Below are 27,356 nucleotides of genomic sequence, written 5' to 3'. Positions count from 1 at the left end.
AGAAAGTGAAACAGCCACTTACCTACCTACTTTTAAGATATGTTGGTTGCTGTTCAGAAGTTGAACAGCAGTGGTTGCATATAAAGAAGCTACCTTGGGTTAGGATAGTGGTGCATGCCAATAGTCTCAATGCTTAGGAAGTAGAGGCTGGACGCAGCAAAAAGGAGAGGCCCTATCTAAAGCAAAACAAGGACTAGGGGCATGTCTCAAATGGCAGGGCATTTGCCTAGCAAAAGTGAGGCCCTGAGTGCAATCCTCAACGACAACAGCCACAACAGATGGCAAGTTCTTAGCTTAAGTCTCTCTTGTCTACACTTACACAGTAAATGGCTGCTTAGTAGGTTGGTTCTAAAGGTCCTCAATGCAGAATATTTAGCTCTTTCCTGTAGTATTGCGTGGCACAATTCAGAGGTCAATTTGGGTCAAGGGTATCTATATCTCTTTCTCTTATGTAGAGGCAGTTTATGGTAATTGCTCATAGATCATAAAATCAGACATACAATGTTTTATTGTATGGTGCTGCTTTCAAATGGGTAATATTTTATTTTTCTACATGCTTCTCTTTTAACCTTCCAATTTGGTTACTCCATAAACATTGAGAATTGCAGAAAAGCTATTTTCGTGTCTGGAGGTTATAAGAACTCTATCCTCAAGCTGGGTGCCAATGGCTTCTGCCTGTAATCAGCTATCCAGGAGGCTGCAATCTGAGGATCATGGTTCAAAGCCAGCCTAGACAGGAAAGTTCATGAGACTCTTATCTCCAACTAACCACCAAAAGTCCAGAAGTGTAAGTATGGGTCAACTGGTAGAGCACCAGCTTTCAGCAAAAAAGTTTAGGGACAGTGCCCAGGCCCTGAGTTCAACCTCTAGAAGACACACACACACACACACACACACACACACACACACACACACACACACACACACACACACACACACACACACACACACACACACACACACACACACACACACACACACACACACACACACACACACACACACACACACTGCCCAGGCCCTGAGTTCAACCTCTAGAAGACACACACACACACACACACACACACACACACACACACACACACACACACACAGTGCCCAGGCCCTGAGTTCAACCTCTAGAAGACACACACACACACACACACACACACACACACACACACACCTCTCTATCCTCTTTAGTTATTATTTTTATGTGGTACTGAGGAAATGAACCCAAGGCCTCATACACACTAGGTAAGCACTCTACCACTAAGCCACATTCCCAGACCCCAGTATATTTTTAATAATGTACCAGGGTGTCCAACAGGAATGAATGACTACTTAACAAACCACACCAGAGCTGTCTTCTTAACTCCATAATGATCTCTACCCCTAAAGACACCATTTCCCATGCCACCTATATCTAAGTTAATAAAGGCTGCTTTCTTTGAGAGAGGGAAGAAACAGAGGTAGAAAGCAATGGATTTCCGGTAGCGAGGTGTCAGGACTCCAGGGCTGTAGCTTGTCACCTGGACAGAAAGCTTTGACCCCACCTCAGGGTTCTCCTTCCCTGGAGCTCAGAAAGAGGAGAAAATGTGAGTGAGCATCCATATACAGAAGCTGACGTCTATTGTAGACCACCATGATGATGATTCAGGAGCAGGGCAAAGGTCACCTGCGTGACTCAAATCCTACTCAGCCAAGTGTTAGGAAACAGCAGATCTGAGAGGACTTCTCTAGGCCATCATCCTGTGCTACTCAGAATTGGGCTCTTCTAGTGCTTGATTGCAAACCAAAGGTCATTGTAGACTCCTTCTCCTCTCTATTTGTTGGCTCCAAACATACATGTATTATTTTATCAGCTGTCTGAATAAATATCCCATATCTACTCACACAGAAACTCAAAGGAAGCCGGGCGCTGGTGGCTCACGCCTGTAATCCTAGCTACTCAGGAGGCTGAGATCTGAGGATCGTGGTTCAAAGCCAGTCCGGGCAGGAGAGACCCTGAGACTCCTATCTCCAATAAACCACCAGAAAACCGGAAGTGGCGCTGTAGCTCAAGTGGTAGAGCGCTCGCCTTGAGCTGAAGAGCTGAGGGACAGCACCAAGGCCCAGAGTTCAAGCCCCACGACTGACAAAAAAAAAAAAAAAAAAGAAACTCAAAGGACTTCTCCCTCCTCAATTTGCTAAGAAACACCTTCCTTTTGGGGGGAAAGGGCAGAAATAAGGCTTGAACTCAGGGCCTGGCTGTCCCTTAGCTTTTTCAGTATAGGCCAATGCTCTACCACTCGAGCAACAGCCCCACTTCCAGCATTTTGGTGATTAATTGGAGATAAGGGGCTCACTCATTAGAGATAAGGGCTCACAGATCCTCAGATCTCAGCCTCATGAGTAGCTAGGATTGCAGACATGAGTCACCAGCACCTGCCTTGAAATACCTTAAGTTTGAAAGCAACTTGAAGACTTTACTCCCCATACTTTTTTTGGTGGTACTAAGATTTGAACTCAGAATGTCTTGCTAGGCAGATATTCTACCACTGGAGCTACCCCACCATCCCATGAATCTGCCTTTTTATAATGTTCCTGTAGAGGATTCTGACTTGCAGTCAGTTCTTTATCTAGATTACTTCAACAGTGGCAGAATAATAATTTAGTAATTTCTTCTATCTTTCCTTCAGATTAGCTGGCATTTATCAAGCTGATAAGAGGCATAAAGTGTTATAGCAGACACTAGGAAAACAAAGGGTGAGTAGCTTTAGGTATTTATTGATGGTTCACAGTATATCAGGCCCTGTGTTATGCTGGGTGTGTACATGGGTTTCATTTTCACCACATCCTAGGAAATAGGAGCTACTAACACATTTACCACATGGATAAGAAAACCAGGCACAGAAAGGAAGAATAAACTGTAAATCCTCACAGCAAGTAAAGGACAGACTAAGCTCCAAACCCAAGTAATTCTAGTTCTGGAGTCTTACCCTTTACTACCATGAGCCTGCATCTGCCTTCAAGCAAGTCTAATGCAGTAGGGCTAACAACTAAATTGCCATATTAATGAGGCTGGGGACATGGCTCAAGTGGTAGAACATCTCCCTTACAATAAGTACAAGGCTTGGAGTTCAATCCCCAGTTCTGAAAAATAAAAATTAGGAAGTGTGTATTAAGAGGCAGAATGTTAAACTGAGATACAAAGAGAGGTACTAAGATAGTAAAAAACAAAACAAAAAACATATCTGAATTGGCAGTTTGGGCTTAAGAAAGAAAATTTTTTTGCCCTTTCCCCGAACAACAAAGGAATCAAATATTTGGATAAATTTACTGATCAGAGTCCACTCATCTGAGCATAAGAAGCACACAGCTTTCTCCTTCAATAAGTAGTACCAAACCTACAACCATAACTACTAAGGAGACTGACATCTGAGGATCTTGATTTGAAGCCAGCCTAAGCAGAAAAGTCCTTGAGACTCTTATCTCCAATTAAACACCAAAAAGCTGAAAGTAAAGCTGTGGCTCAAGTGGTAGAGCATCGGCCTTGAGCAAAACTCCTGAAGAATACTGCCCAGGCCCTGAGTTCAAGCCTGGGTATCAATACACACACACACACACACACACACCAAACAAGCTGCAGCACGCGCACACACACACACACACACACACACACACACACACACACACACACACACACACACACACACACACACACACACACACACACACACACACACACACACACACACACACACACACACACACACAGACCCCAAACAAGCTGCAGCCCAGAAAGTGAGGGAGAGAGTAGTTATTTCCAGTTCTCAATTTCTAAAAACCTCTTGGTCTTGTAACATGCTCAGGGTAGGAGTCAGGTCTGGCAGGAAGGTGGTAAGATGGGAAATCTCATGCTCTATAGTTTCCTTCAATGACTGTGCTGCAAATCATTTCCCTAATCACAGGGAGTTAGGGAGAAGAAAAAGCCATCAGTCGATTTGGAACCTGAATAGCTAACTAAGGGCAACTGAAAAGCAGGAAGATGTTTAGTCACCTTGCTTTAGGTGACTACGCAGTTATTAGTCTGAACTAAGGTTGCCTAAGTTCCTCTTTGCAAGCCTCTCAGACACTGCAAACTGTAGCTAAGATACTGTCTTAACCCTTTGTGATCTCATAACTTCAGAGGCCACATACAATCTCTGTGGCTTGGGCTGGAGATGTGGATCAGAGTGCCTGCCTACCAAGTGTGAGGCCTTGAATTCATATTCCAGTACTACCAAAACCAAAATGGATCAACACAAGGCATTCTTAAGACATGGTGTCTATCTTAAAGAGATATGAGATGCTGCACCTTATACCTAGAAAGCAATTATGGAATCTCTTTAACTTGAAATAAAAAATTATCTTTGGTATTCCTCAGTTTTAGGAGTCTATGATAGCATATTTTATTGGTATATTTTTTCTTTCCTTTCTCCCTTCCTTTCTACTCCTTTCATGAGTAACCTCTACCTTGATGATAAACTTAGGCAAAATATATAAAGTACTCCTTCACAAATGAAGTCACCTGCCTTAACAAAGCCAAATAATAATGTCTATAAAGCAACAGCAATTTAAAAGAAAACTGGATTTAAGATTTGTGGAGCCAGGCATGTATCTCAGTGGTAGAACACTTGTCTAACATGTAAGAAGCCCCAAGTTTGATCAGCACTAGGAAAAAATAAAGAAGATTTGGATATAGGCTGAACATAGTGGCACATGCCTATAATTCCAGTACTTGGGAAGCTGAGGTAGGAGGACTACAATTTTGAGGCCAGCCTGAGCAAGACAGTGAGTTTGAGGCTGGCCAGGGCTATATAACATGACCTAGTCTCAGAAAATTTGGATATGAAAATTGTGGTTATATGGCTTCGATAGGGGAGTAAGCACCAGCAGGAGGGCTAACAAGAAAGGTGAATGAGGATGAATATGGTCTGTATTGTTTATTTGAATATATAAAAATAGAACAGGGCTGGGAAGGTTGCTCAGTGGTAGAGTGCTTGCCTTGCATGCATGGAGCCCTGGGTTCGATTCCTCAGTACCACATAAGCAGAAAAAAAAAGCTGGAAGTGGCGCTGTGGCTCAAATGGTAGAGTGCTAGCCTTGAGCTGAAGAGCTCAGGGACACTGCCCAGGACCAGAGTTCAGGCCCCATGACTGGCAAAAAAGAAAGAAAGAAGGAAAGAAACCTGTTGAAATTGTTTTAAGAAATAGAGGGAGGTTGATGTGATACATTGTTTCTGTCTTGTACAAATAATGTAGATCTAATAAAAATTGTGGTTACAAATGTTTTCCTCTAGTTTGGAAGCTAGTTCAATGTGTATATGCACAACAGCTACATTGTATTTCTCTCCAAGTAAAAAATTCAAATGCCTGAATCCAATTTGTGCTCAAGTACCCAGAGCAGAGCTGAGTTACTGGGGAGTAGCTGCCCCAGCTGGGGGCTACACTACATCTTAGAAAGGATATATGCCCAGTTCTTGCCAATGGAACATGACAGAAGAAATGGGTACCACTTGACCACTTGGTCAAGAACCAGTATATCTCTCTTGCTCCCCTAGTATTCTCTGAAAGCTGAGAACCACTAGGACCTGGAGGAGTACAAATCCACAAGAGTGCTGAGTGACCATGGGGAACAAATCTTCCCATTGTAGTACCATCTTCCTCTGTTGTATGAATCAGAAAAAAAGCATAAGTTCCACCACTGGCATGTTTGAGCAAGTTTGTTACCATGGGCTAGCACTATCCTAATATAACTTACAAAGTGCTAGGATAGGGGAGGGGAGGAAGAAAAGGCTTATTAGTGAGTTCAGATGAATTATGAAAGATTTTTCTTCTTCTATGAGAAACTCTGATTGCAATTACAGATGCCTATGGAGACCAGGCAAGTAGTATAATACTGATAGATACTGACACCCAAAAAGCACTTACAATGTGTAGGCTGAGAGCTTAGTTCTCATGAATTTGGAAGCTACTTCATGGGAGCTCACATTGAGGAAGAAGACTAATTCTCATAAGGCTTAGGTAATTTGCCTGAGGCCACACAGCTGGGAAAAGGACCAGCAGCAGAGGACATAAAACCAGGCCGTCTCCGGCTGGAGTCCTGTTCTGCTTGTGGCCTTCTCTATACTCAATGTCAGGAGATGGGGGTGAGGTAGAAGGCTGACAATCAGCAAATTCCTACCCATTCTGAAGGAGTCATCTCCTTCAGGGAATGTCTACCTTCTCATCTCTCAGGAAAAGCAAGAAATACAGATTTTTATGAAAAGGCTGCAGGTTTCAAAATGATTCAATCTTATTTTCATTCTCAGCAACCCAAACAAAGCATGTCGTCAGACTATCCTGAGCCTGGGAATGGTCACATGCGGCCCTTGTTTTCAGTGCAGCTGCCATCTGCCTGCCCACTGTCCCCAAGGGATTCTGAGTCTGGTGGCCAGAGAGGAGTTCCCCCAGTGAACAACATACAGCTCCTTTGGGTTCACTAACATGAATAATTAATTTCTGTTTTAGCACTGCTGGTCCACAAAGGTTACCAATGAGCCCAGCATTCAGGAAGTAACTACCTGCCCTTCTGCATCAAGGATCAGAGACATAGGGGAATCCTGGGATCCTGGGGGAGCCCCATCATAAAGTTTAGCATGATAGCCTGTATTCAAAGAGAGCCCATGGATGCATGCCAGGCCTGTGTGCCTGCTCCCTGCCTGGCTGCCTTCATGGGGCCATAAGAGTGTCAGCGAGGCTCATTAGAGACAGTGGCTTTCACTGCTGTCAGCAGGAGGGGGCTCCAGATTCCTCAAGATGCTTTAAAACAAGACAAAAAGGAGCAATTATGCAGCCAAACGAAGACGAGACTGCTGCATACAAAGTAGGACTTTGTCTAGAATAGAAGCACAGCCCAGCTAGACAGTGCTAAGGTCTCACCTTCCTCTCCAGCCACAGCTGTGAGGCATCTGTAATTGGATGCGCCAAGGGCTCCAGCTCTTGGATTATTCAAACTGCAGGATTTCCAGGAGCCTCGGGTTTCAATTAAGGATATAACCAGATAGTAAGATGAGGACAATAATGTTGGGGTTTTTGGGTTGTTTTTTGGTTTGGGGTTTTTGTTTTTGCTTTTTTGCCCTTGTAGTCTATTCAGTAATGCGCACAACCAAACTAGTGATGACAGTGATAAGATTAACCAACATGCACTAAGGGTTCACTATGTGCCAGGTGCTGTTCAAAGGTGTATTGTATTCATTTATTTTTCACTCAATGAGGCACTAATATCATATTAGCACCATCCCCAGTCTGCTGAGATAGAAACTGAGGCACAAATGGACTACGTCACTTACTCAAGTTCACCTAGATGTTAAGAAGCAGAACTTGGATTTGAACCCAACCTAAATGGTCCCAGACGGCACTATCTTGACTGTTATACCAATGACTATTTATAGTCATACACAGCTGACTATATACCCCAGACCCTGTGCCATCTGCTTCCTGTAATTGTTTCATTTAATCTTTGCAGCACCAAGTGAGGCATAATCATCCTGCATAGAAACAAAGTGTAAGAGAAGTGAAATCATTTAGTTAAGAACACAAATCACAAATGGCCAAAAGCCTGGCTATACCTCAAACTTTCATAAAACCAGACTTTAAACCTGACTTGGTGCAGAGTCATGAGTGGTCCATAAAATTTAGGCCTAGAAAGTCATCTAGTCAAAGCTGAGAAGGTAGGGTGCTTGCCTTGCATGCATGAGGCCCTGGGTTCAATTCCTCAGCACCACATAAGCAGAAAAAGCCGGAAGTGGCCCTGTGGCTCAAGTGGTAGAGCACTTGCCTTGAGCTGAAGAGCTGAGAGACAGCGCCCAGGCCCAGAGTTCAGGCCCCACAACCGACAAAAAAAAGAAAAGAAAAGAAAAAATCATCTAGTCTGATCAGAGAGGCTATAGCCTGAAGAGATTAAGAGTTAGTGGGGAGGTGGTGAGGGTCAAAACTAACTTTGGCCCCAGAAAGAGCTGAGTTCAAATCTTACCTCTCTCCTTTATGAGATATGACTTCACATCTCTGGATTTAGGAATAACCATACTTAGTCTCATGGGATTGTGCTGATTAAGTAAAAGTACCTCTCTGCTCACACTAGTTGTGAAGGTAGCAAGTAGTTTCAACATGTAGAACATACCTATGAACACACCTGTGAGACTGTGGTCCTGCACTTGCTGTAGAAACACTTCAGCAGAACCCCATTATTAGTGTCAAGGCCCAATGTCCACCACATAAACAGGGCCAAGGTTGAGAAAGCAATTGGAAGGTTTAACAGGCATTTTAAAACCTAGCTACAGGGGCTGCAAAGGTGGCTCAGTGGTAGAGTGCTTGCCTTGCGTACATGAGGCCCTGGGTTCGATTCCTCAGCACCACATGCAGAAAAAGCCAGAAGCTAGCGGGGCACCGGTGGCTCACACCTGTAATCCTAGCTACTCAGGAGGCTGAGATCTGAGGATCGTGGTTCAAAGCCAGCCTGGGCAGGAACGTCCATGAGACTCTTATCTTGAATAAATCACTCAGAAAAACAGAAGTGGCACTGTGGCTCAAGTGGTAGAGAGCTTGCTTTGAGCTGAAGAGCACAGGGACAGCACCCAGGCCCAGAGTTCAAGCACCATCACTGATGAAAAGAAAAGAAAAAGCTGGAAGTGGCACAGCAGCTCAAGTGGTAGAGTACTAGCCTTGAGCTAAAGAGCTGAGGGATAGCACCCAGGCCCCATGGGTTCAGGCCCCATGAGTGACTAAAAACAAAACAAAACAAAAACCTAGCTACCTGAGGGGCTATTTGAAGGATAGGTGAGGTCTGATGACTCCATTCTCTACTTGGCCAAGCTTATCAGTAGCATCTCAAAGAACTTTGACTGGGGAAATAGGTAAATGTGAAATATTTGTCATAATGAGAAACAACACAAAAAGGAAATGTGTGTAAAATATTCTCCTAAACACTCAATATGGAAAAAATGATATCATTATAGTCAGCTATCTCCAAATTACAAACTGATAGTTTGTAAACTTTTGTTTACAAGTCTATATTTTATGACTAGAAATAATGGTGTAAGTGCTAAATAGATTGCCAAGATGGCTCCTGAAATTGAATTAACCAACAAGTACCTTGAAAACTGCATTATACTTCCCAAGTCTCACCTACTTCCAAATGTGTAAGATACTCAAGGAAATTGTGTTTCTCAGATAACTGAACAATTGGAGACTTAGGCCTTCCAACCCTCATGAGTAAACTTAATACTCTATTAGATCAATGACATCGTGCACAAGGCAGGTTTCCATGCTTTTACATTCTAGTGTCCTTTCCAGTGCTTATGAGTTAATGATTTTGCACCTAGAGCCATGGACTTAACAGTAATGACTTGTCATCTTCCTTTCAACAACTCTCAAAAATGATGATGTACACCTGGTTTCATTTCATGGTTTGGCTCCTTATTTTTTGTTGACAGGGCTGCTGGTTGAATGGCAGGATACACTTTTGTGACCAGCCCTTCTCCCCTGCCCACAAAAAAGTCTCAGATTTTGTGATTCAAATAAATTTCTCTCAGTAGAAGTATTCTGTATGCCTCTGAAGTTAACTGAGATGGGGAGGGGGGGAGAGGGGAAGAACGGAGAGAGGAGACAGAGAGATGAGACAGTCAGAGGAAAGAGGAAGAGAGAGATGGAGAAAGGGAGGAGTGGGGAGAAAGAGAATGAGGGGGGAGAGAGACAGGGAGGGAGGGAGAGAGGGAGGGAAGAAGGGACAGAGGGTGAGAGAGAGGGAGGGAGCTTCTATATGGCCACAGATGAAGGACACTGAAACCTGTGCCAGACCTCCTTCCTCCTGCTACTTTTTCTCTGTACCCTTTGTAGGAAATATCTTAGCCCTCAGTATAATATGCTATTGAGTCATAATTTCTCATAGTAAATCACTAATAAAACAAGTCCCAGTCTAGAGATCATCTGAGTCCAGCCTGGACAAAACAGCAAGATTTTTTTTTTCAAAAAGAGAGGGAGGAGAAGGAAAAGGAATAGGAGGAGAATGTGGAGGAGGAAGAGGAGGAGAAAGAGAATGAGGAGGAGGAATAGTATAACAATTTGGCCATTTTTAACACTTTTTTTTTTTTTGGTCGGTCATGGAGCTTGAACTCTGGGCCTTGGTGCTGTTCCTTAGCTATTTAGCTCAAGGCTAGCACTCTACCACTTGAGCAACAGCGCCATTTCCGGTTTTCTGACGGTTTATTGGAGATACGAGTTTCTCAGACTTTACTCCCTGGGCTAGCTTTGAGCTATGATCCTCAGATCTCTGCCTCTTGAGTAGCTAGGATTACAGGCATGAGCTACCGGCCCCCAGCAACACTTTTTTTTTTTTTTAACATTCACTTCTCATATATACATAAAACAGCTATGGTTATCATTTGCCCTTAGTGAGAAGGCAAAGCAGAGGTTTTGAAGAAAACTTTCTGACGTTCAGAAGAATTGTTTTTCTGTACGAATGTAAGTCAGATATCTGTATCAGTCAGGATGTACTAGGTAATGCTGCAGTGACAAATATGCTGCAGTGACAAATAGCACCAAACATTACAGAGGCTTAATATAACAATGATTTACTTCTCACTAACATTCCATATGCACTGAAGGTTGATTTGGAGCTCAGCTCTCCCTCTAGGACCCTGGATGACAACAACCTTCATCTGGGACATTTTGCCCTGAAGTAAGGGAAGGAAAAGAGTTCCAAAGAGACTGCCCTGCATCAGAAGTTGTGCCATTTACATTCTGTCCAGATCTAGATGGATGGTCCCAGCAGATTGCAAGGGAATCAAAATATTTAATGTACTATCCTAATGACTGAGGTAGGTCTCCATTCTTTGAGGAGGGTTATTTGAAGTATTAGCCTTTCCTGCATTTCCCACTTTTAGGAAATAGCACATTCTGATTAGGAAGAGGTTCACAAAATGGCATGGATTCTCAACTAGGGTGTAGACAGACATGACAGCCAAGCCAAAAAGCATATCAAAGCCCTAAGGACAGGAGACACTTGCGAAAGACTTCAGGAAAAAAAAGCCCAGCCTACCTCTTGAAAATCCCTGCTCTAGAATGCTTCTTACAGATTGTTCCTACTAGTCCAAAAATGAGGAGGAGAAAGGAGATGGAGACAAAGATAATGATAAAGAGAAAGGGGAAGTAAAGAAAGGGAAATATGTGGGGTGCCGGTGGCTCGCGCCTGTAATCCTAGCTACTCAGGAGGCTGAGATCTGAGGATCGCCATTCAAAGCCAGCCCACGTAGGAAACTCCATGAAACTCTTATCTCCAATAAACCACCAGAAAACCAGAAGTGATGCTGTAGCTCAAGTGTTAGAGCGCTAGTCTTGAGCTGAAGAGCTGAGGGACAGCGCTCAGGCCCAGAGTTCAAGTCCCACGACCGACAAAAAAAAAAAAAAGAAGAAGAAGAAAGAAAGAAAAAGAAAAAAGATGGTGCTGGGAAGGTGGCTCAGTGGTAGAGTGCTTATCTTACATGCTTGAGACCCTGGGTTCAATTCCTCAGCACCACATAAGCAAAAAGCCGGAAGCGGCGCTGTGGCTCAAATGGTAGAGTGCTAGCCTTGAGCTGAAGAGCTGAGGGACAGCGCCCAGGCCCAGAGTTCAGGCCCCACGACCGGACCAAAAAAAAAAAAAAAAAAAAAAAGAAAGAAAGAAAGAAAAAGAAAAAAGAAAGGGAAATATCTTTAAATGCTTAGAGATTCCAACAGTCAGGTATTCCAAATCCCACAAAATCCTCACTTGAAATGTACAAGCATTCTTTTATTTATTCAATAAATGTGATATGCTGGTATTGTGTTAGAGGCAGAAATGCCTGCATTAAAAAAACTGACTCGGTCAGGTGCTGGTGGCTCATGCCCATGATCTTAGCTACAGAAATTAGGGTGAGAAGATCATGGTCCAAGCCAGCTAAGGCAGATAAATCTGCAAGAGCTTATTCACAGCCTTTCATGAAAAGCTAGCCATCTCTAATTAGCCAGCAAAATACCAGGCTGAAGGTTTGGCTCAAGTGGTAGAGCACCAGTCATGAGTGACAAAGCTGAGAGAATGGGGGAGGGAGAGAGAGGGAAAGAGAGGTACTGAGTTCAAGCCCTGGTAGTATCACATATAAACAAAAACAACCAGATCCTTGGGCCCTCCCAGAAAAAATGTCTCCCAGTTAAAGACCTTAATTGGACCTTGTCTGCAAAAGCCCTTTGCTATGTAGGATAACACTCTCACAGGTTCCAGGGATGAGGATATGGGCATCTTTGGGACCACTATTCTGCTGATCCTACCCATTGTAGGATTATAGTATTCTATAATATTCCATTCTAGAAGAGAGTTTTCTGTTATTTGCAGCCAAGTTCAGTCTTAACTGGAGCCAGTTCCATATCTACTTGAGGGAATCAGAGAAGGCTTCACAGGAGGAAGCATGGCCCAAACCTGAAGGATGGATAGAAAGTTGTCATATGCAATGTGAAGAGGGCATCCTAGGGAAGAAACGTGGAGAGGAATGGGTGTGCACAGTGCATTTGGAAGCAACAAGCACTTCAGTGATTGCTGATGCATGAAGGGCATGGTGTATGGGTCAGGGGAGGGCAAGATGAGGACACCACAGCTCACAGATGGTCTTGTACATTTACATCTAAGGGGCTCGATTTTACTCTGTAGGTGACAGAACTATTGAAGAATGCAAGCAGAGGTGCAAAATTTGACTTGAGGTTAGCATAATCATTTGGCTTTCATGGAAAAACATAATGCAAGACTAGAATAAAAGCTAGAGGCAAAACAATTGGTTACTGTCATGGTTGAACCAGAGTTAAGAAACATCTAGATACTCAGAAATATTTATTGCACACTTCCCATGTGCTAAGCACAAGGACATTGTAAGGCTACAAAACAAGGAAAATACGGATCAGAATGAGGTCCCCTGTCACCATGCCAACCACACCCTACAGCCTAGGGCATGAAGAACAGGTGCTTATGGGAGAAGCCTCAAGTTTAACACACTGTAAACTCTTGCTTCAAATCCAGTAAGCACAGAGTGGGGTGGGGTGCAGAGGAATTAAAGTAACCCCATAGACTCCAGTTCAAAGGGACCCAGGATCAACATGTGACAGGAAAATAAATGAAAAGACCAATGGCACTTTTAAAATGCACTAAAAACTGAGAGTGAGGAAAAGGGTGATACTGTCCAAAAAGAAATGTACTCATTACCTGACAAAGACATTTTTAAAACTATGGCTGAATGCTTTAAAGAGATAAATTTTATATCTGAATTGTTACTATAAAAATCATTTTAGGCCAGGCACTGGTGGCTCACACCTGTAATCCTAGCTACTCAGAAGAACTGAGACCTGAGGATCACGGTTCAAAGCCAGTCCAGGCAGGAAAATCCATGAGACTCTTATCTCCAATAAATCACCAGAAAAACAGAAGTGATGCTTGCCTTGAGCTGAAGCGCTCAGGGACAGTGCCCAGGACCAGAGTTCAAGCCCTATGACCGACAAAAAAAAATTTTTAAATCATTTTAGCTGGGTGCTGGTAGCTCACACTTGTAATTCTAGCTACTCAGGAGGCTGAGATTTGAAGATCAAGGTTTGAAGCCAACCCAACGATGGGGGGAGGTGTGTGGTAAATCAGTGAGACTCTTATCTTTAATTAATCATCACAAAGCTGGAAGTGGAGCTGTGGCTCAAGAGATAAGAATGCCAGCCTTTTAGGTTTACCTTTTTTTCCCTTTTCTTTCTTTTTTATTTCCCAACCTGGGGCTTGAACTCAGGGCCTGAGTTCTGTCCCTGAGCCTCCCTGTGCTCTAGGCTAGTGCTCTACCACATGAGCTACAGTGCTACTTCCAAGAGTGCCAGCCTTGAGCAAAAAAGCTAAGGGACAGCACTCAGGCCCCAGTACTAGGGGAAAAAAAGAGGAACAAAGAATCCTATGGCTTAACACTAAGCAATCTTTGACTACTCAAGCCTCAGTTTTCTCATTTGCAATATGAGAATGATGGAGCATCCTTCAGGAGACTGTTCTGACTTGCAGCTGTGAGAGCAGGTAAGGCACACCACACAGTGCCTTTGCAGATGGTATGTGCTAAGTATATTCTAGTTCCTTCCTCCTGGGGGTCAATACACTTTTTTTTTTCAATACACTTTTTTAAATGATCCTTAGCTCAGCAGCTGCAAGATATGACACAAGCTCCCAGCAACCTCCCTTCAGATAGTCTTGTCTCGGGGAGACTACAGCAAGGATCAGACAGAAAGACAGAACAGAATAGAAGGTGTCACTTGCTGCAGAAAGACTGCAGACCTCTGCAGCTACACAGCACAGCTGTGACAAGGGAGAGTAGTCACATGGAGTGCCGGTAGAGGAAGCCAGGTGGGCACACAGACTTCTGCTTATAATTCCAGTTTATTCTATAAACAGAGGCCAGTATCCAGAGCAGCCAAATCAGCCCTGACACCTGGACAAATCCTTCTGAGTAAAATGTAGCCCTGATGTTTAGAGATGACTCATGCCTCACCCTCTTTTCTATGGGGTCCTCAAAACTAGAATGAACCCAAAACAATTTTTATAATCCAAATTTTGTAGCATAGTATCCAAGGCAGTGAGAGAGGGCGTGTGTGTGTGTGTGTGTGTGTGTGTGTGTGTGTGTGTGTGTGTGTGTGTGTGTGTGTGTGTGTGTGTGTGTGTGTGTGTGTGTGTGTGTGTGTGTGTGTGTGTGTGTGTGTGTGTGTGTGTGTGTGTGTGTGTGTGTGTGTGTGTGTGTGTGTGTGTGTGTGTGTGTGTGTGTGTGTGTGTGTGTGTGTGTGTGTGATTAAAGAGTCTCTACCAGGGCTGGCTTCATACCTCCAGCCTTAGATCTTGACCTTCTGAGTAGCTACAGGTGTGAGTCACCAACCCCTGGCTTGGGAGGTTGTTTCTTTCACCGAGGCTCTCATTTGTGACTATTCTAAAAGGACAACGTACTTACCAAGTGCCTGCCATATGATCAGCCCTGTGAGAGAAAACCAAGCACAAACCATAGTCCCTGCTCTTAGAGAGGCAGCTAACCTCTTAGCTTGAGAGCAGTGCTTCCCAGTCAATGTGTAAAAGGCATTGTGCCTTGCACAGAGCAATGGTTCTCTTGTTACTTGTCCACTGGGTCAATGAATTAATAGATGACACAATAATATGATAATTGTACAGTGTGAGGCTCACTCTAAGAACCACAAGATGGGATGGAGTAGCTGGAAAAGGCTTGTGCCAGAGACTGCTAGTTGCCTCCTCCCTGTCAATTCTTCCATTTTTCCTTGTAACAGAGGGCCTATTTTACTTGAGGTGGCTATATGCCCAGATAAAATATATTTCCTAGCCTTCCCTGTAGCTAGAGGTGATTAAGAAATATAAAGGGAGTTTTCTAAAAATGTGCCCTAAAAGGCATACCAGGAGCTGCCACTCATTCTTGTGCTTTCTTCCTGTACTTTTGTTGTTTTGTTTTATGTTACTTTTCAGATAAAATCTTAGACTGTTTACTTAGGGTTGACCTTGGAACAGTCTTCCTATCTATGTCTTCTTTATAGTTGGGATGGCAGGCAGCCTAGGCAGAAAAACCCCTGAGACTCTAATCTTCAATTAACCAGGAAAAAAGAAAAAAGACAGCATCTCACTCTGTAGGCCTGGAATTTGTGATCCTCCTGCTTCGGCCTCCTGAGTACTAAGATTACAGGCATGCACCACCATGCCTGACTTCAAATCGTTTTTTAATACTGCTCCACAACAGGGACCAGAAAAAAATTACTTTATCACAGCTAAGTCTAGAAATTCAATACTTTGAATTAACTTATTCAGACATTTCCACCAAACACAAGGAATTCTTCCTAGAGCAAAATCTCATTAGTCCCTGACGGGAAGAGGAAAAAAAAATCCATCAGGTTACAAATGAGCTCTAGGTAATTTGAGCACCTCGTAGGAAATGCATTTCTCATGAAGATTAAAAAGTAAACTATCTCCATTAGCAATTTGGCAGTATAATGGCAGACCTCCCAAAGTGGAGAAATCTGGTACTGTGCGGCTGGCTTAAGACAGTGTTACAGGTCAGCTTGTGGACTGACTTGAGTTCCAATGCTGAGTCTATCCCATGCTAGCTGTGGGACTTTGGCAAGTTCCTTTCTCCCTCAGCGCCTCAGTACCTTCTCCTGTGAAATGGGACTCATCATTTATACCAAGGCAGCTGCCAAGGTGGCTATGAAGCTAAGAGACTATCTGCTGCTCTATAACCAGAACTTTGATAGCACTGATGGTTTAGTGTTCTCTGCTTAAAACTCCAGGAAAAAGATGAGCAATGGTGACTCATGCCTATATTCCTAGCTACTCAAGAGGTAAGATATTAGGACTGAGGTTAGAAGCCAGTCCAGGCAGACAAATCTAAGGAACTCACCTATAAACAGAAAAAGCCAGAATTAGAGGCATAGCTCAAGTGGTAGAATGTCACCCATGAACAAAAAAGGCCCTAAGTTCAAGCCCTAGTACCATTACACACACACACACACGAACAATGCAGACTGCAGGACATGGTAAAGAGAGCCTACATCTGGCTTCTAAGCCCCATCTTGATTTTGTCTGAAGACAGGCAGAAGTACATCAACTCTAAGAATCCAGTTCTAGGCTGCTGGATGTCTCTGAGACTTTAAACATTCCTTCTTCAGTATTTAACCATACTCCACCAGAAAATGGTTTATTATCTAGAAACGTAAATTTTCAACCCATTAACCAAAAAGCCAGGGAAAACTACAAAATTGGGCCACCAACATGGGCAATCTCATCCCAGAATGAAGCAAGACCTCAGTAAACACTTGCTGAGTGGAACAAACAGATGGATGAATGGACAGATGAATGAGTTCCAAGGGCTGACAAAAATAGTGAGCACTTGTCTCCATGGAGCGAAGTGTAATGCAAGGAGAAAATGCCACCCATTTAAAATATTAATGATATTTACTTTGTCGTTTAAATTGAAACCAGAACATCAGATGAATACTTTATGCCAGTCAATAGGACGCTGGGCCCTGAAAAACCACTGCTGGGCCTTTGTTATAAAGGAGAGCCTGTGACTTGGTCTATAAGAATACAGACATGCAAGCTGCAAAAGGGATGCATAACTGCTGAGAATGATCTGTCACTCAACTCCTACATAAGGGGTAACATAGAAGCATGACAACATGCAAAAGGAAATACCAAGGCTCTCACATGTGGCCATGCTGTGTGCCTAAGATGTTCAGCCACAGGCATGGGAGAGGAAACTGAAGCTCAGCAGGTGGACACCTAGGACATCCACTGGTGAGGAGCAGCTCCAATAGTTGATTCTGGCAACAGACTGTCAGGGGTTTGCTGGGAACTTCAGTGACACAGAAGACTCTAATAATGCACACAAAGGTATGTGCTCTGTGATTTCTACAAGCTAGATGCACTGCTTTAAATACAGTCTTACAAGCTGGCACCAGTGGTTCACACCTGTAATCCTAGCTACTCAGGAGGCTGAGATTTGAGGATCACAATTCAAAGCCAGCCTAGATAGGAAAATCTGTGAAATTCTTGTCTCCAATGAACCATCAAAAATCACCAGAAGTGGTGCTGTGGCTCAACTGGCAGAGCACCAGCCTTGAGCAAAACAGCTGAGGGAGGGGTGACATTGATCAAGATGTATTCATAAATTGCTTTGTTTAATGGCAATCCCTTTGTACAACTACTTGAAGATAATAAAAAATATTTTTTTAAAAAAACACAAAGCTGCCAGGCGCTGGTGGCTCACGCCTATAATCCTAGCTACTCAGGAGGCTGAGATCTGAGGATCTCGGTTCAAAGCCAGCCCGGGCAGGACTCCTCTCTTCAATAAACCACCAGAAAACCGGAAGTGGCGCTGTAGCTCAAGTGGTAGAGCGCTCGCCTTGAGCTGAAGAGCTGAGGGACAGCGCCCAGACCCAGAGTTCAAGCCCCACGACCGACAAAAAAAAAACAAAAAACACAAAGCTATTGTATGTCCCTCCCCCATGGTATAACCCCTGCTTTCACTATATATGATGTTGGTATATGTGGAGGGGAAGGGAAAAAACAAATCGTTAAAACAAGGATACAGGAGGACCCATTTCAACAATGAGATGTCGTTATGTGGTTATGTCGAAAAACGTACTTTACAACTTTGGTGGCGGGGAGGATGGGGAGGATGCGAAGGGATGGGAAGGGGAAACAAAGGAGGAGGCTACAATGCTTGATAAGAAATGTGCTCATTGGGCTGGGAAGGTGGCTCAGTGGTAGAGTGCTCGCCTTGCATGCCTGAGGCCCTGGGTTCGATTCCTCAGCACCACATAAGCAAAAAGAAAAAAGCCGGAAGTGGCGCTGTGGCTCAAGTGGTAAAGCGCTAGCCTTGAGCTGAAGAGCTGAGGGACAGCGCCCAGGCCCAGAGTTGAGGTCCCACGACCAGACCCAAAAAAAAAAAAAAAAAAAAATGTGCTCATTATCTTACCCATGTAATTGTAACCCCTCTGTATGGTATCTTCACACACACACACACACACACACACACACACACACACACAAACACAAAGTTAGGGGATGGCAGTCAGGCCCCAAGTCTAGTCACAAATTAATAATATTGTGCCCAGCATCGGAACACAATAGTAATAGTAAATAACTACATAAATAGGGCTGGAAGGTGGCTCAGTGGACTACATAAATAGGGCTGGAAGGTGGCTCAGTGGTAGAGCGCTTGCCTTGCATGCCTGAGGCCCTGGGTTCGATTCCTCAGCACCACATAAGCAAAAAGTAAAAAAAAAAAAAAAAAAAGCCGGAAGTGGCGCTGTGGCTCAAGTGGTAGAGCTCTAGCCTTGAGCTGAAGAGCTGAGGGACAGCGCCCAGGCCCAGAGTTCAGGCCCCACGACTGAACCCCCCCCCAAAAAAAAAAAACTACATAAATAAGCAAAAAAATATTTCCTTGCATTTAAACCTCATAATTATCATGAGGGGTAGGTTACTAATACTTGTGGCTACACAGCTTAGCATCTGTTTAAAAGCCTGGACTTTCAGTTCAAAAAGTGCTGGATGACTTTGGGACAGGTCACTTAAGCTCTGCAGACCTCAGGAGTCTCATGTATAAAATGGAAATAATAGTAGTACTGATTCATGAAGCTGTTGTTGTTGTTTTGTTTGTTTTTTTGGGGGGGGGGTCTGGTCATGGGGCCTGAACTCTGGGCCTGGGCACTGTCCCTCAGCTCTTCAGCTCAAGGCTAGAGCTCTACCACTTGAGCCACAGCGCCACTTCCGGCTTTTTTCTTTTTGCTTATGTGGTGCTGAGGAATCGAACCCAGGGCCTCAGGCATGCAAGGCAAGCGCTCTACCACTGAGCCACCTTCCCAGCCCCTCACGAAGCTGTTGTATGACACGAATGAATAGGGAGGTGCTCAGGCAGAAGCTGGCAAACACAAGCCCTCAGTAGGGATTTCCTATTCCTGTTATTACTGCTTGAGAGCCAGAGATGGAGACATGTAAAAGCTGAGGGCTTGTCTACCAGGACACAGACTCAGGTCTGACTTCACAGTACACAAGACTCATCATGGCCATTCTGGCTCAGCCACTGTCTCCCATTCACACCACCACTGTCATGCCCCAATCCTAACCAGGCCCAAAAGATGCTTAAAGAGTAGGCTCAGTGAACTAGCATTCTAATTTATTTAAACTTGGATTTTGCTATCATGTGTAGAAAGAAATTCCAAAGGTGTCTTGGTTTAGAGATTTGAGAGAAAATAGTCCTTCTCCAAGAAAACACCTTTGCCTTCTTATATGAGACTTCAAAGGATTTTTTCATGGAAACACAGAGAAGGATGCAAAGCCAATTATTACCCAGTAGAATCTGCCCTTCAGTAGAGCATCTGTGGTTCATATAATCCTAGCTACTTGGGAGGTTGCAATTGGGAAGATCATGGTTAAAGGCCAGCCTAGGGAGAAAAATTCTCAAGACCCCCTTCTCAACCCACAGTTAGGTACAGTGATATATGCCTATCAGGCTGACATTGAGAGGATTGAAGTTTCCAGGGCAGCCTTAGACAAAAAGTTTTTAAGACTCCACAGAAGGAAGCTGGATAAGCTGGTGCATATCTATAATCCTAGCTACAAGGGAATTCTAAAGTAGGGAGATCACAGCCAGGCAATCACTCAGGCATTGGGGCTGGGAAGGTGGCTTAGTGGTAAAGCGCATGCCTTGCATGCCAGAGGCCCTGGGTTCGATTCCTCAGCACCACATAAGCAAAAAGAAAAAAGCCAGAAGTGGCGCTGTGGCTCAAGTGGTAGAGCGCTAGCCTTGAGCTGAAGAGCTGAGGGACAGCGCCCAGGCCCAGAGTTCAGGCCCCACGACTGGACCCAAAAAAACAAACAAACAAAAAAGCAATCACTCAGGCAGGAAGCAAGTACACATATCTCAAAAATAATCAGCAAGCAACAAGGCTGGAGGGCATAGCTCAAGTAATAGAGAACCAGCCTAGCAAGCTAGAAACCCTAAGTTAAAACCCCAGTACCTCCATAAAACCTGCCCTTCAGTCAAGTTCTGCGGATACAGATACGGGTATGATCACTGGTGGCGAGAGGGAAAGCATATGGACCAGGTTCAACTTTTTTTTTTTTTTGGCTCTGTCCTGGGGCCTGAACTCTAGGCCTGGGCGCTGTCCCTCAGCTCTTCAGCTCAAGGTTAGTGCTCTACCACTTGAGCCACAGCTCCACTTCTGGCTTTTTTTTTTTCTGCTTATGTGGTGCTAAGGAATCAAACTAGAGGCCTCATGCATGCAAGGCAAATACTCTACCACTGAGCCATCTTCCTAGCCCCCATGTCCAATTTAAAAGAGTTTCATGAACCAAATTCCCACTCTGCACTAGGTCCTGCCCATTGCCTGGAAGTTTCTAGAAAGAGACAATTAAGCTGGACAACAAATCTGTTATAGATATCCAAACTGCCTCTGATTCAGAATAGCCTGGAAGCAAGAAACTTTTGAAAGGTGATACCAAGAAAAACAGCCTATAGCCATCGTAAGTTAACTCTTTCAGCTGCTTCCTGTGTGCCAGAACCTGCATAAAGCCCATATCTACAGTATGAGTTGCGTTTATCAGCTCATTTTACAGATGTGGGAAATAAGCTATAGAAAAGTCAAACAATTTATTTCCAAGGACACACAAAATTGTGATTCAGAGTGTATGGGTTGTGTACTTTTTGGATTGGAACTCATTATGTAGTCCAGGCTAGCTTTGAACTCTTCCTTTTTTTTCTTGTTTGTTGTTGTTGTTGTTGTCTTGGGGTTTCGGGGTTTTCTTTTCTTTATTTTTCAAGTAGGGCCCAGCCTGGACCTCAATCCTCCTGTTTACACCTCCCACATAGCTGGCTGACAGGCATGAACATTACATTCAACTTGGTTAAGATGGGGTTTTGTTAACTTTTTTCCTGGCCTGGCCTGGTATCACAGTTCTTCTGATCTCCACCTCCATAGTAGCTGGGATTATAGGTGTAAGCCACCACACTGGGCCCTTGAAACTTGCCCTCACACTTCCTCCCTCCCCAGTACTAGGGCTTGAACTCAGGGCCTCATACTCTTGCTTGGCTTTCTTGTTTATAGATGGTGCTGCTCTATTACTTGGACCATACCTCCACTTCTGTCTTTTTGCTTGTTAATTGAAAATATGAGTCTCCTGGACTTCTCTGCCCTGTCTGATTCCAAATCACAATTCTCTGATCTCAGCCTCTGAGTAGGTAGGATTACTGGTATGAGGCACAACTTTCTGGTTGCAATGGTAACTGAATGAATGCTATGGAGGAAAATGAGGCAGGAAATACCAACAAGGGTGGCCAACAAAGGCCTCACAATGCTTTCCTTATAGCACAGACTCCAGTGAGCTGCCACACACAGTGTAATCCCTCTGTCCTTCACTCTATTGCCTCCCTATACATTTGAAGGTTCCTTCTTCTAGACATGTGTATGAGTATGCATGTATGTTTGTACATGTGCATGCACATGTGCATCCATTCACTTCCTTAAGGAGGAGGTTTCCAAGGGAGGAGGTGGGGGCCTTGATGTGTCCCTGTGCATAGCTCTTACTCAAAACTTGTCCTGAAGAGGGGGCGCAGAATGGGGTTTGAAATTCAGCCCTGGTATAATCATCCAAAGCCACAAGTGCCAGGCATGTGCACTGGCTGGAGTCTTTACTCTAGAGGAAGAAGAATCTTGTGTCATTGGTCTACCCAGAATGTAATCTTCAGCAATTTGTTAGCCAAGAGTCCATACAGCTTTCTAATTTGCATCAAGTGCTAGAGAGGAGACCACTCATAGAATTAAGAATCACTCATGGGAGAAAAATACAATGTGTTGAGAATACCTGACAGAGTGATTGATGTGGGTGTCTAGAGAAATGGGATAGGAGCCAGCTCTGAAGCAAGTGGGGGCCACTTGGGTAGCCTCCATTGAGACCATTTGGAATTTGGTTCTAGAATGAAGTCTTCAGATGCTTGCTTTAAGTTAAAGAGGGACATAAAAAAAATGTTACTAGCAAGGGTGGCAAAAGCATTACCTATGGGAAAAGCAGCCAATCTTGGCTAATGAATAAGTATAATTGAACAAAACAGATGACTTGATGGACCTTCCAAATGTGCTTTTAGCATAGTGGACAGTTTTTCATTCAAATGCAAACTTGCCCAGATAAGATCTAATAATGGAGATTTTGGAACAATCCCAGCATCTGTGAAGTCTCTATTTTTTTTTTTTAATCCTTCTCTGAGTGAGAAGGCATCTTAAGTTCCTGCTGGAGCTCAACCCAACTTGACACCAATGTATGTTTTCCTCATGGTTGAGAGGATGCTGAGAGTCCTTAGCATCCTTTCCCACCCCACAACCCCATCTAACCTTTCCTCCTTACTCCATTTTCACTCTCTGACCCATGAAAAGCCTGGTAGCCAATCAGTCCAATGCACACATGGACTTATTCAGACAATATTTACTGAGCACTGTGCAGACCACCGCAAGGAGATTCAAACACCTTTGATTAAGCGTAGGCCCTGTCCTCAGAGAGGAGAGCAGACACAAGGGGAGGCAATGGGACAGAGGCCCTCATGAAGGTCTCAGGTCATTTGCTCAACCAGTTAATTTCCCCAGGCTTGATTCCTCCTTTATCAAGTGATGGCACTCGCTGAAGACAGGCCTGCTGGGCACCAAGCCAGCTGAAAAATGACTCTAAGCCTTCCCACTCCTCTCAGGCTCTCAGGTTCCTAGGAAGCTGACAGAGCCAGGGCATCCTTTTAGGAAGGGGAAGTCAACAAAAGGGGCGGTGAGTGTCATGCACCCTTCTTGGAGTGAATTTGACCCCAGCTTAACATGAAAGCCAGAGAAGATGTGAGATAAATGTGTTTTCACACCAAAAAACCGGGGGATGGGGGCGGTGAGGGTGGGGAAGCACTGGAGTTTGTGCAGAGGGATATCATAAGGGTGCTGCGAAGGAATGTGGGGGACCTGTGAAAGGTGGCCTGGAAGTAGGGATGGTGGCGGTAATGTCCTGATGGAGAAGGAAGGCTGAGGCTTGAAGGAAGAGTCCTTTCCTGGGTCTGACTCCTGCCATGACCATTCTGTTTATAAACTCGCCCCACCCCCAAATTCATTTTGCACTATAGCTTGTTTTTAAGTTCCACAAGTGGCTTTAAAATAAGGAGATAAAATTTATTCCCCGGCCTCCACTTTATTCCCAGGTGCCCAAGGTTAAACCAGAGGACCCTCAAGGTATGGAGGGGAGGGATGATGTGCGGGGGGTGGGGGGTAAGAGGTCTAGAGAGGGGTGTGCCTACCTGCAGAGAAGCCTTCCTCGTGGTCTGAGCTGTTGTGGCTGCAATCGCTGCCTCTCTCCGGAGAGCTGTGACTGGGCGAGTCCCGCTCCGGCACCCGCAGGAACCTCTTGCGCCCCCAATGGGTGAGGTGCTCGCGGGCCCCGCGTTTGGGGGCCTCATCCTCCACCAGAATGGAAGCCCGACTGTCCTTGGCCTCCACCTCCAGATCTCTCCGGCGCTGCTGCCTCCGTCCCCCGGGGATCAGATGCATCCAGCGATGAGGGCTGGAAGCCCTCGCTGGCTTCTCGGCCTCATCGCGGGTTCCAAACCGATAGGGGGCCACGAGCAAGTGACCGAGGACAAATTTCTCATTCAAATCCACCATCTCGAAGTCGTGGTCACTGCTGTCTCCACCATCGTCAGCGCCCGACGCGTCCGGCTCGCTGTCCTCCGAGCCCCGCCCCGCCCGGGTCCCCGAGGACCTCTCCTCTCCGGGTGCGTTGGCAACCGTACCATCGTGGTCGGGGAGCACACAGTCGTCTCGCGGCCTGAACAGGAGGCGAGGCTGCACCAGTTGCTGGTGGATGGCGGCGGTCAGGCTGCGCACCGCGCCCCCTCCCTCCGCCACCGGGGGCCAGGTGGGAAGGTCCAGGCACACGCTGGAGGGAGGCTCGGCCTTGGCCGACACCTCTTGGTCCCGACCCTTATCAGGGTCCCCGCCGCGCCCCGCTGCGCTCTCCTCCTTGCACGGCTCCCGCTCCCGCCCCGCGGGCTCCGGCTCCTGGGCCCCGGCGCCCCGGCAGTCTCCGCCCGTCAGGCGGCCGCCGGTTGGGTCCAGCTTTTCCCCAGCCAGGGCCGCCTGCAGGTAGGAGACTTTGAACTTCTCTTCCGCCAACACCTGTTGCAACTGCTTCAGGTTGAGTTTGCAGCGCTCCAGCTCCCGCTCCATGTCCAGCACCGACTCCAGCGTCATGACCGGTGCCTCCTGCCCCGGGAACTCGGCTTTCCAGTGGCGCTCAAACTCCTGCGGGTCCCACATGCTGGGCGCCCCGTCGAGCCTCCGCGGGGGAGCCCGGGCTCCGGCGCGCAGCGCGGCCTGCTGGGGTCGCGCCCGGCTCTCCCCGCGCCGGCGCGGGCTCCTTCCCTCCCTTCAGCGTCTGACGAGAAAAAAGAGAAAAAAATAAATAAAAGTTTTTCCCCTTCCGCCCTCGTGCCTTTTTCTTTTTCCTCCTCTCCTTCAGGGTTTCGCCTCCCTGACGTAAGCAGCCGTCCGCGGCGGAGGTGAGGGCCTTGAGCCCGCCCCGGGGCAGCTCGCAAGGGGCCGCGGGTTTGCCCGTCTCAGCTGCGCGCGACGCCCCGCGGGCTGAGGCTGCGGCAAAGCCGCGGCGGGGGGCGGAGCCTTGGTGAGTGCCGGGCCTAGGCCTGAGGGCGCGTCGGGGAGCTGCTCCGGGAGCCCGGAGCTAGCCGGTGGGGCTGCCCACCTCGGAGACGCTGGCGACGACACCCGGCCCGCGTGCACCTTCCGCGCCAGTCGTGCTGCGCAGCTCCCGCCGCAGCGTGCGGGCCGCGCCCCCCCCCCTCCTTGTGTGCGCGCGCGCGCGGCGCGGCCAGGGGAGAGGGCGGGGGGAGGAGGGAGCCCGGACCAGGGAGCGCGCGGGGGCGTCCTGGGCTCTCCGCCAAGGGTCATGGGCGGCGCCCAGGACCGACGCGGAAAAGGTGCCGGCCAAGGGATGTGGCGTAGTGGCCAGGACAGGTGTTAGACACTGCGGAGCCACCGGGTGGCCCCAGCGCGGGAATTTATCCAGCGCCTTGGACTAACTTATCCAAGATCACACAGCAGTGTCATCGAACACTTGGGATAGAAAACTGGTTTTCGAGTCCCTTTAAATATTCTCGTTACTATTCGCTGGGGCTTTTCCGGGGAGAAATGAGCAGGAGTGACAGCTACAAGTGGCTTTGCTGGAGAGTTCTATGACTTGAAAGCTGAGGGCACTCCCGGGTTGATCATTAATCCATGGCTTCAGGGATCTGAACCTAGTAGGGGACCCTCCAATACACCTCCTCTTTAGAGCCTCGGAACAACTCTAGGAGGAGTTGCTGGGGAGGGGCCCAGGGGCTGTGTGGGGCCTCCGCTTAGCACTGCCCCTCATTCCTGGCAGTGCTGCTCTTCCCTTTCTTTCTTCTCCAGTCGCTGGTTGAGGTCGGCTGCCTGCCAAGAGAGGCACTGATAGGATGTCTCCATGTCTGGATGTACTTGCAAGACACGGGGACCTTATCAGTAATTCTCCGTTCTCTCTTGTCAAGGATAAGGACATGGATACTCTTAAAAGGCAGCAGGAAATGCTTCCTTCCCAGCTGTATGGCCTCTGAACACTGGAGCTACACTGTCCAGCCACCTGCCGCGCACCTCTCACCTGCACAATTGTCACAGTCTATCCAGCTTCGTGTATGTGTGTATGTGTGTGTGCGTGCGCACGTACACACACAAACCCCACCAGTCCTGGGGTTTGCACTCAGGGCCTGGGGGCTGTTTCTTAGTTTTTTTGCCCAAGGCTTGTGGCTCTACCACTTAAGCTACACCTCCACTTCCGGCTTTGGGGTAGTTAATTGGAGATAAGAGTTTCATGAACTTTCTTGCCCTGGCTGTCTGGGAACCAGATCCTCAGATCTCAGCTTCCTGAATAGCTAGGATTACAGGGATGAGCCCCTGATGCTCAGTGTTTCTTAACCTCTTAGCTCCCAGCTCACCCAGAGGGTAGAGTCCAGACTGCTTTGCGCTACTGCTGCCCACTTTTTCGCCTTCCACCTACACTTTAGCCCAAATCACATGCTGTCCTCTTAAAGACCTGGCTTTCTTCATTTGTGCTTTACCCTCTTTCTTGGAACTCCTGCCTGCCAAAGACCCCCCACCCCCGTTTGTATGGCCATTAGATCCTGTGTATGCTTGTATCTTTGTTTGCAATCCTTCTGTTTTATTATAACCATTAGTAACATCTTTTGTTTCTCTCTAAGAACTGGTCATGAGCCACTTTTTGTCTCCCACTTTTTGTATTCCCTCTGCTTCTTCTAATGTCAAATAGAATTGAGTGACAATGTTAAAGGAGAAAAATGAGTAAATAGACAAATTCATCCCACACCTTGTTCCTGCTTAGCTTCCCTATGGTGGATCATTCTGGACTGGGTCAAATGTGCTTTCCTGAGAGGCTTCTCAACTCTGGTATTTCCTTTCTTGCCAAAGTCTATAGTTACCTGATTTGCTATGAACACTTCTCCTTCTTTGTTTCCTTTTTCTTGTTTCTAACTTGGTATGCCACTGGCATGAATCACATGTTTATCTTCATGGCAGACTGCTATAGGGGATTGGACACTCATTGTGTGTGTTGGTACTGGAGCTTGAATTCAGCGTCTGGGTGCTGTCCTTGAGCTTTAAAAACAAAACAAAACAAAACAAAACCCTCAAAACTAGTGCTCTACCACTTGAACCACAGCTCCACTTCTAGTGTTTTGG

General features: G+C 46.0%; 1 protein-coding gene across 2 annotated transcripts in view; it reads right to left on the bottom strand.

The window, feature by feature from the left end:
- Abr (ABR activator of RhoGEF and GTPase) overlaps window positions 1-25,124 on the bottom strand; it is a 206,439-nt gene extending 181,315 nt beyond the window's left edge. Inside the window, exon 1 of one of the 2 annotated variants that reach the window (XM_070027409.1) lies at window positions 23,870-25,124. In XM_070027409.1, coding sequence (XP_069883510.1) covers window positions 23,870-24,887 — 1,018 coding nt within the window. In that variant the 5' untranslated portion in view covers window positions 24,888-25,124. The remainder of the gene's footprint in view (window positions 1-23,869) is intronic. The other variant, XM_070027411.1, reaches the window with a different exon arrangement.
- Window positions 25,125-27,356: the final 2,232 nt, after the last annotated feature.

The sequence above is a fragment of the Dipodomys merriami genome, unplaced genomic scaffold, assembly GCF_024711535.1.
Source record: "Dipodomys merriami isolate MVZ:Mamm:240054 unplaced genomic scaffold, mDipMer1.0.p SCAF_19, whole genome shotgun sequence".
Classification (NCBI taxonomy): Eukaryota; Metazoa; Chordata; class Mammalia; order Rodentia; family Heteromyidae; genus Dipodomys; species Dipodomys merriami.
Note: the sequence above shows the minus strand (reverse complement) of the source record. Positions and strands in the feature narration are given on the sequence as shown.